Raw genomic sequence first — 10,045 nt, forward strand, 5'->3', positions numbered from 1 at the left:
ATTACAAATGAATATTTCCCTTTCCTCTAGCACTGCATGCAATGCCCAATAAAGAATTTAAGATGCTGGGGAAGGGAGAAAAAAAAATAAAAAATAAAAATCAAAGAACAAGTCATACTGAGGGACATGCAAAATGGAAGACTATTCAAATTTCACAATTCAAAATTTAAATTCTGGAAATCTGAATCCTGCTCTCCAATCAAAGATGGACACAACAGTGAAGACTGATGCTTTCATTCACATATATTGTTGAGTTTTAGATTAGATCATGTACTGGTGCAGCACCCTCAAATACTTAGTTTAAGTGTATTCATTTTATTTTAAAGGTTGCTGTAATTTAGCTTTATTTAACTATGGGTATAATTTGTTCAAGACAGTCTGTAAAGAAGAACTGACATTAACAAGCTTCCTAAAAATACAGTTCACAACAAAAATAAAACATTTGGTAAATAAAGTGACACATTTTTCTGAAAGATAGCAATTTCTTGCACACAAATTTCAGATACCAATCCCCATTTCACCTTCTTCAATCTAGACACTATTATAGTTTATGCACTTCTTTCCTTGCCAAAAATATTTGCTGCCAACAACTAGCAAAGCCATCTTTTATTCATCTGCCTAGCACAGTTAGCTCAGAAAAAAATGAAGTGAAACTACATTTTAAAAAAGAGGATAATTTATTTCTATGCACAGGGTTGTATAAATAGCCGGAAATAGATGGGGTTCCTTCCCACCTACCCCACTTTCTGCAAATAAATGCAGCGTACCAAAATGCCAGACTTCTAAAGCATAGTCCAGACTTTTAAACTATTATAATAGTTTTTTTCTTACACAGGAAAAGAGAGCTTATTTGGCTTTAGTGAATTCAACATCTTAAAGACAAGTTCTCCTTGATGTATATACTCATAAACTTCATCTTTTTTAAATAAACTGAATAATTCTGTTTGTCAACTGAGATGACAAAACAAATCCCGTCTTCCGTTATATAACAAGCCAACTGGAACTACACCTTTTTTTATTTTTCTATAAATGCAACTACTTTCTTGCTTTTAAAATTGTACTTTGTATTCTAAAAAAGTATTTTTTAAAACATGGTACCAATGTTTTAAATTTATTTTTAGAAGAGCCCAGCAAAAATGTCCAATATTGCCAGTTCCCTAAACTATATAAAGATGTTTTGCATAACATCTTCCCATTAAAAGAGTCAACTTTCTAGCTCAAACCCATTAAATAAAGTTTTAAATATATAGTGCCAATTTTTATATTTACAATATATTCTGAAGGCAAATATAAATCTTTTAAATTGTGCTTGTAATTACATACTGCAGTTATTAAATCTACTTCTACTTGGAAAACTATGTGCTACCTTCTAGACACACCACTGATCAACTTAATCACTTCTTGATAGGTTCTGATGTTGCATTTGTAGGTGCCCACCACTCTAACCTCCTCTTTCATCAAGCAGTTAAAGTGGAAGCTACAAAACATTTAAGGACACTTCAGCGTGTAATTTTTCCTCATGGTCCTTGTGGTTTATTCAGATGTTGCACCTGGTACTTTAACAGTGAGATTCCTTCTGGTATTGGTGACATGACGCTGCTGAGCTAGGAACGAGCGTCCAGGACCGTCTCTGCAGCCACCACTACTGCCAACCAGTCTTGTTTCCATCCCTAGCTTCTGAAGGGTTAGGCTCTGCAAAGAAGTTAAACAACATTTAAACTAGAGCAAAAACAGAAGAAAAACATTGTCCATTTTTCATACACAAAGCTCATGCTTACTTAGTATGCACACAGAACTTCTTTCACTGTATTTCTTATATACCCTCTTGCTGCTATAAAAGGTATGACCCAAGGCTGAAGAAAATAAGATTAATGCACATTCATATAGAATGTGTTCATTTTAACTTATTGTAAAGTTGTTCCTTTATTAAGCCATTTAATTTTACTTTCCTTCTTTTTTTTTTTTTTTTTTTTAATATATCCCATACCAGTCTTTGTGAACCTCTATTTAATAAACACTGCTTCTTATGAACAATTTTATCCGGTTCTTTTCAGAGCAATCTAATGTCAAGCATTCAAACAACCTTTGCAACGTTGCTGCAGGATGAGAAGATGGCTCTAGCTTTATTTCAGAAATACTGTGTTAAATACACTGAACATCTAAAGCAGGAGTCTGGAAACTTTTTGAATCATGGCCTCCCTTTGTCTCAAGCCCAAAAACTTCAATAAGTGCCTACTAGACATTCTACCTGCTAAATCCAGGTGGAAGCTTGTGGCAGCAAATAGTACATTACTAATGTGGAATTCATGGCCTATGTCAAATTTTAAGTCTTCTGCTCCAAAGCACAGAACAAAAGCAGAAAATATAACAAAATAATTTTACAAAACAGTTGATGGTTAAAATATTTTCCCTATATGTTGCTATCAAAAATGTTGATGCTGGTATTTCCCAGTTATCTCAATCGGATTGAAAATTCCAGCTAGAACTCACTCAAGTTTGCATTCTGGCTTGAAGTCAGAATTAACAAGTGGAAGAGTGATCTCATTTTAAACTAGAACTCTCACGGTTTGCTCCTGTCCTTAGTTCCTTTGTTTTAGACATGAGGCCATGCCAACCTGCAAGTTCAGTTTTTCTGACTCAAGTAGCTAAACTACCAGCTTTCTCTCCCAAGCACCAGTTTATAGTGATTCTAAAAAGGGGGGGAAAAAAAAAGTGCAATGTAAGATCTGACCATCATGTTCAGCAAGATGTGTTTTTCTGATTTCTGAGACACCAACAAATGAACTTTCAACCCACCTTGTTATACCATGCAGTTACAATTAGCTTTTCCTCATAATCACGTAACTTAGCAAGTTTGTATTCAGCCTGCAAGGAGGCAATAGAGAAGACAATCTCAATTAAAACACAGAAATAATCTGCAGAAACTTACTGCAGTCTATTGAGTGAAATAAACACATGCAGCAGAAACACTTAAATATGCAAAAACCTAGAAAGCTTAGAAGTGTAAATAAAGATACTTCCATAAATGACTATGAGAGAACTACTTCAAGAAGAGGCTAAACTTTATGCAAGTTGCAGTTCAAGTTAGAAACATACTTTGAGGATGCGTAGGGGGAGAAACACAGGAAAGTCTAGGGTGTATCAGAAAGTCTATAAATAATTCAGTAGTTTCCTTTACCTGAACATAAAATACAAGAATGTACCTCTAGTGGTTGAATATCCTTATCATGTTACTGAATTGCTATTATACTTGTCTAGTACACACAGACAGAAATTTGAGGCCATAGCATTTATAGTCAGATCTCTCAAACCTACTAGCTTGTGCTGAAAAATTTTGTATTTGCTGAGGTAACTATTCTAACCAGTCCCATCAATATTGCTATAAATCTGAATGTAGCATTTCCCACTTTTTTTTTTTTTGGTCCTTGGACTACTGTCAACAATCCTTTCAGGACTATCAGCCAAGCAGATTTTACTGAATTAACAGTTTTTACTCCAGTACATGAAACTGCTGATATCAGAGGTCTACTAAATTAAACAAGTCAGATGATCTTTAAAGTCCCTTCCAACCCAAACCATTCTATGGTTCTATGATTGCACAAATACATAGTCTCTCATAAAAACTAAGTTACATTACTACTGAAAAAGGTCAGACTCTGCAGCTCTGTACAAGTTATCGTAACACAGCAAAACTATTAGTCTTATGAAGTATTTCACTTAGAGCTTTTCAGAGTGTTTAGAAAGAATCCAAATTAGTGTTCGAGTTGTACACTGAAAAACACTGTTGAAAAGTAAACTGCTCCAAACGGACTCATACTAGGATACGAGGTTCATTAAGCCAAACAAAATTTCTAGGTTTGATGGTCTGTCCATTTTCTAACCGAAACTCAGGTACGGGATCATTAGAAAACAGTAACTTGAGTGTCTAATATCAGAGACAGCAGAAACATGTTCTATGTTTCTAGAACATACTAGAAATAATTATTAAATATATGTAAATTTTTACCTCTAGTGCTTCAATTTTTTTGTCTTTCTCTGTTATCTGTTTTCTGAGCAACATAATTTCTGCTGATGCTGGATTTAGCTTGGGGTCTAAGGTTTTTATCACCTGCATAAGGCAAAACAAAAGCATTACAAGTCAGGTTTGAATCTCAACAGCTTTGCACCTCATTTGCTCACAGGAGAAACATGAAAACAGACTGAGTACTAGTCAGCCAATTATGATGAAAACTAGGCTGTTACACTGTACAACAGGAGATAACAGAGTGTACAAAGGAACCATAAATGCATCCCACACTTTAGCCTAAACCCCATTCTCACAGTCACTTAACTGCAGTTGAGCAATATGACTAAAAATGCAATATGCATCTACTAATTTTAATTGGGAGGTGGAGGAGAAGCAGGGACTCAAATTCATCTGTTTAACAATTCATGAAGGAGTAATGTGTATGTTCAGAAATATGCCACTCACATTTCTTGCTTTTTCAAGGTACATTTTATATCTTTCTTCCATTGCTTTCATATCCTCATCTTTTTTTCTCAAAGCTGCTTCCAGCTCTCCAATCTTCTGGGCTATTTACAGAAATTATCAATAGAGACATACAAAATAAAAATACACACAGTACTTTCAAGGCTTCTGTGTTCTCTTGATTTAACCACTCCTCAAATAAACTTTCCAGCTACTACACAATTTCTTAAGTTCTTATTTTTGTTTCAGTTGTACCATAATGTCCCACCTGACCCTGAACTCCGATTTGGCAGAGTACTGTTCAACAGAACTAAGCCCTCATGAACCTCTCCCTGCCTACCACTGAGTGCAAAAACACTCCCCCCGCAGCCCATTTCAGGTCTAAAGCCAAGCTGTTGAAGAAAGCCTTACCTAGACAAGTAACTCATAACCCAGTGGCTATGGGAATCGTTTCAGAAGAAATTTAACATAGTCTCATAAAACAAACAAAACCACAAAAAAACCCACACAAAACCACTTACGGTTCTGACTAACATCAGGCTGGAGTTCTGCAAGGTCAGCCTCTTTCTTCTGTAACTCATCATGAACTTCATTCAACTTTTCCCTACAAATGAAAGGCTGGGGTAAGGATTAAACTCACAAATAATTCCATGCACAGTTTTAAGAGCCGAAAGCTGAAACTTGATGGTGCAAGTGTTTAAACTATTTTAAACTTTGGCAATTTTTTTGAGTTTAAATAGAAATATTAGTCAGTATTTTTGAAGAAACATAAAAGTTGTGACTGCTGAACTGAGTCTCATTTATCTAAAACTAGAAACAAAAAAGAAAATTAACAAAAAAGGCCTCCAGCATTTCCTTACTAGGAATTACATCTGCTGAAAGGATGTCAGTATTTCAAAAGAATTAAATATGTTTTGAGTCCAGTAAGAGTGATGGTTTTAGCAGTCTGTTGTAAAATCAGAACAGTTAAAATGCTATTGGTGATGAAGAGACAGTTAAGTGGATACTAGTATTACAGGATTATCATGATCAGAGTAGACAAAATTAGAACACTAATACTTAACTCACTACAGGCATGATTCTCAAATCAGTGGCTTTGAAAAACAAGACATCCCTACAAAGAATTAGGCAGTTTCTCTGCTACAGTAGTCAAATTATTTAGCATAAATAAGCTACTGTGGATGCATGTGCCTTACTTACATATGTGCTGCCAATTTCTGCTTCAGGTTGCTAGACTATGAAAGGAAAGAGTTAAAATTCAGTTATATTTCAGTATTTCATACCGTGCAATGTTAAAGTGATCTTACAAATCAGCCAAAAACACTTAGCATAGCTAAATAAGTCAAACCAAATAAATTCTAAGAACATTGAATTTTTTTCATACATTTCTGTAACTGCATTCATATTTTTTGCATCACAGAGATACTAATTCCAGCACCTTTTTTCTTTAAAGCTATCCTTCTCACTATACCAACATTTAATGATAAAACTAGAGATTTTTAAAAGTAAAGTAGAAGTTAGAAGAGTTACAGTTTCTTAGAGAAGGTGGGAAGAAGGAATCACATAAAACATGAGCTCTTCAACTGAAATGCAGTTGGTGTGGGGTTATCACAGATTCTCATACTACAGAGACTAAAATAATCTGCTCTGAATGCAGTGGAGCCAAGTCAGCGTTACCTAAACTGACAGAGTTGTTTTCAGACAGGAGAGAGTTTTTTGGAGTACAATGAACAGCCTCAATTGTTTACGATTTTTCCTTGTAAGGTCTTTTTGAAAGATGTGTGTTTGTTCAGGTTGGGGGGCTGGGTGACCCAAATGGGCTTCAGAGCTTGCTTGCTTTTAGTGCTGCATAAACTAGTGCTTTTCAAAGTAACTTCAAATTAAAAAAGCACCAAACCAGGATCCTGTCACCTTAGTAGTTTTCAGCACTAGACTTACTGGGGGCAAAAAATAAAAAAGTACATCTAAACAAAGGACTTGATGTTACACTGAAGGACTTTAAACAAAACTGGCAAGATGTCTTCAAGGTGAGGATGCCTGAACTTTCACTTACTCCTTCAGTCTTGGATCCCTGCTCCTGTAAAGTCTTTTGTAGATCTTCAATCTGCTGCTGTAACTCCCAAATACGCTCTTCATTTAGCCTTTTAGGAAGAAAAGACTGTTACTACCTGTCTAAACAGATCACAGCAGACACAGATTTTTCTGTTTCATGTCTGCATGATAACTTTTCAGAGGGTTTACTCAGCAGGACTTAAGCCACAAAGAAATTTATTTCAAATTCTTTTAGTTTGACTTGAACTTCTGCTGAAACAAACGCATGGCAGCTTTATTAAACATTTTATGATGAAAGACCTAGAATCATTTTAAGTTGCATGAAAACTTAACTACCCCAAATTCTCATAGCCTAGTAAACTGCTTTCAGCATTCATTAACTGATAGAGAATTCAGAGCATATCCCAGGGTTACAACCTGATTAGTCTGAAGATCCAGAAATAGAATTTACATCCATTCTTAGCCTACCAAGAAACATTCAGAACTAAGAAAAGCATCCTATAAGCAACTCTTTCTTCAGAGTATGCTACACACAGATCCTGCACATTTTACAACACCACATTTAAGCTCCTTTCCTTCTTGCTTGTTTCACAACCCTTCATTAATGATTACACCAGTGAAAGAAAAAGGATAACTGGCTTCCTGCACAGTGCTATGCCACACATGTAAGCAAGACACACAAGGATATTCTGAAGGCTGAGAAATCACTTTTTGCTACATTTTAAGGTGTTGTTTCACCCATCACCTTTTCTCAGTTTCTAGTTCGTTCACTGTCCGATGTTTTTGCTCCAGCTGTTCCTGGAGCTCTGTAATACGTTCATTTTCTGATCCTTCCTGTTGTAATAGAAGCATCTTATTTTCATGCTGCAGCTGAATAAACATTTCTCTGAATCAAAAACAATAAAAAAGTCACTGTTAATTAAGAAAAAGGTGACCAAGAGCAGGAAGTAATATTCCTGTTCGCTCCCCCAACGTTAAAGTGAACAAAAGTTCTGCTTAAGAATATAGTTGGGGTAACAATGCCATTTTTTATTAAAAGGTAACCTACAGTTTTCAAACACCACAACAGTTTTTTTAAGAGATATGAACAAAGTTTTAAATTAAGTCACTCCACCCCCAGATTTTATGTATCACTCTGCCAAACTTTAAAAGTAGTATTAGCTGGCCTTAGGCTGTTCTGTTATAGTTTTTTGCACTATTTATTTATTCTGTCTGACAGTGGCAAGGTAAGAATTGTTTTGCTCCTTAAAGATGATGTTTTCAAGCCAAACTTTATATACAGCAATCTGATATGCTTTCAAGAAAGAATGCAAAGTAATTATAGCATGGGGGAACAATTAATAGATAATGGGGGTCCAGACAAGCATCAGGAAGGGAAAGCAAGATGTGGAATACAGAGTCATGGTGCCAAAAATACTGAACTTTCCCAGAGACAATATTATGCCCCAGCCACAAAAATCCCAAAATGATCTCAACCTTGTTTTCTTACCTGTATTCCACTGGCAGAATTTCAGCAGCAAGATTCTCATGGCTTTTAGAACGAGATGCACCTGAAATTGCATGGGAAGTTTAATTTAACAAACGTAAAGAAATCTTTCCTCTACACACGAGAGCCTCTGAAGATAAATCAATACCTGTTTGACTCAGGTGATCCTGCTGCATCTGGGAATACCGGAGCTCTTCATTTGTCTCTTTTAATGCATCACACTGTACTATCAGTCTCTAAGAAGATATATTTGAGGTGGAATTAAGTCATACTGCACCACTTTAAGACCAGATAACATTAATCAGAAATAGTATTGACACATATACATTTTAAGATATATTTTACATACACACACACACGGCACTAAATATAATTTTTATGACAGCACTACTTCTGGGAAGGTTCTTCTCGAGCACAGCATTTGGGAGAGATTTATTAGGTGTTCAAATAAACTCTCGTTTGAGAGACTTACCTCTTTTTCTTTGACTAAAGCTTCATGTTTTTCTTCAAGCCTTTTCATTTCAAATGCTAGCTTATCAGCTCTTTTTGATTCTTCAGACAGTTTGTTATGAAGTTCATGGACCTTTTTATAAAAACACTATATTCAGCACATGCATGCTGCAAGATATTACCTTGAAAAACTATGTTAAAACTTTCACTCGTGCCCAGTACAATCAAAATAAACACCCGGTCCTCCGAGCTTGGGGAAGCGGAGATGGTACAGGAGTGTGTGTTTTTGGGGGGTATTTTTTGTTGTTTTGTTTTGTCTTTTGGGTTTTTTTTTTCAAATATCTAGCTTCTGCATCTCTTAATTACTACTGAAATAAGTGAAATTGAACCAAAACTTCTACAGTTTAAAGGAAACTTCTGTGAAGAAAGTTAAGACTATTAGATACAAGTGATCTTGGTAATAGCTGAACAACCTCTCTCTGGCACACAAATACCTCAGTTAAAGTAAGTAAGAAAAGCATGAAGATCATGGACAGCCCATCAGTTGAGAGAATAACTACAGTTAAGCTTGCTAGTTTAATAAACAAGGAAAAACAGAATGTGAATGGCAGAGCATGAAGGAGTTCATAAATAAGAAATTCTAAAGGGACAATACAAGTTAAGTCTCCAGGCTGTTCAATTAAATTCTTCATTTTTTTTTTTTTTCATTGAAACACAATCAAAATAATTATATTTAGGTCAGACAACTATCTGACCCAACATCTAGCTATCTAACATCTTAAGTACAGATGCAGCCCTACCTGCCTTTTGTAGGTTTCTAGCTGGGCACGTGCTGCATTGGCTTTCTTCAGTTCCTCCTCCAGACTGACTGTGTTGTGCATATACATCATGTTGGTTTCTTGCAGAGATTTGACTTGTCTGCGGAAATCATTCAGATCCTGTAGCTTTTTGCGATACACTTCAACAGTAGATTCCAGCTTACTTGCCTTGTCTGCAGTAGTCCTTAAAGTATAAACAGGAATTTACAAGAAAGAATATGTTTCTTCAAAATATTAAAAAAAAAAGTCAAATTCTGATTTCATGCACATTCAAGCTGTTTTCAAAGGGAGATGCAACGTGCTTAGCAGCAGAGTTCAATCTTACTGCTTTATTTTTAAATGCATAATCAATGCAAAATGCATTATGCACAGATTGCTTATGAAAATTGAAATCATCACAGGGTTTAAGTGGGAGTAAGATTAATAGTTGTAAACCAGAATTACAAGCAACGGTTAGTATGTCAAATATCTCAAGGGAATTCTGTGAGGTGCAATGTAAATGCACCACAACATCCTGTGCTAGACAGTCATCTCAAAGTACTTGTACCTCATAAGGAAAAAGTGCAAGTGTTCTCATTATGGGATTATACATAATTAGAGCATAACTGAACTACAAGAATTATCATTAGCAGATATAACCAAGAATTACCAGCTGATCACTAACAAAAATCTATATGGTAAGAAAATATTTGGATCATAAACACACAAATTAATTTTAATATCTGTGCTTAATATCTGCCATCTCATAGAATCATAGAATAGATTGGGTTG

The 10,045-nt window shown here is 35.4% G+C and overlaps 1 protein-coding gene across 1 annotated transcript; it reads right to left on the reverse strand.

Moving 5' to 3' along the window:
* Positions 1-819: 819 nt before the first annotated feature.
* Positions 820-9,458, reverse strand: LOC104518467 (protein Hook homolog 1; the record flags this gene model as incomplete). The annotated part of the gene is made up of 12 exons (XM_010166808.1): positions 820-1,692; positions 2,797-2,865; positions 4,007-4,108; positions 4,472-4,572; positions 4,990-5,072; positions 5,669-5,703; positions 6,522-6,609; positions 7,266-7,406; positions 8,010-8,070; positions 8,155-8,242; positions 8,479-8,589; positions 9,257-9,458. Coding segments are annotated over 12 exons (1,240 nt in total), but the record flags the coding sequence as incomplete, so codon positions are not given.
* Positions 9,459-10,045: the final 587 nt, after the last annotated feature.

Source organism: Antrostomus carolinensis, unplaced genomic scaffold, assembly GCF_000700745.2.
Source record: "Antrostomus carolinensis isolate BGI_N321 unplaced genomic scaffold, ASM70074v2 scaffold41580, whole genome shotgun sequence".
Lineage (NCBI taxonomy): Eukaryota > Metazoa > Chordata > Aves > Caprimulgiformes > Caprimulgidae > Antrostomus > Antrostomus carolinensis.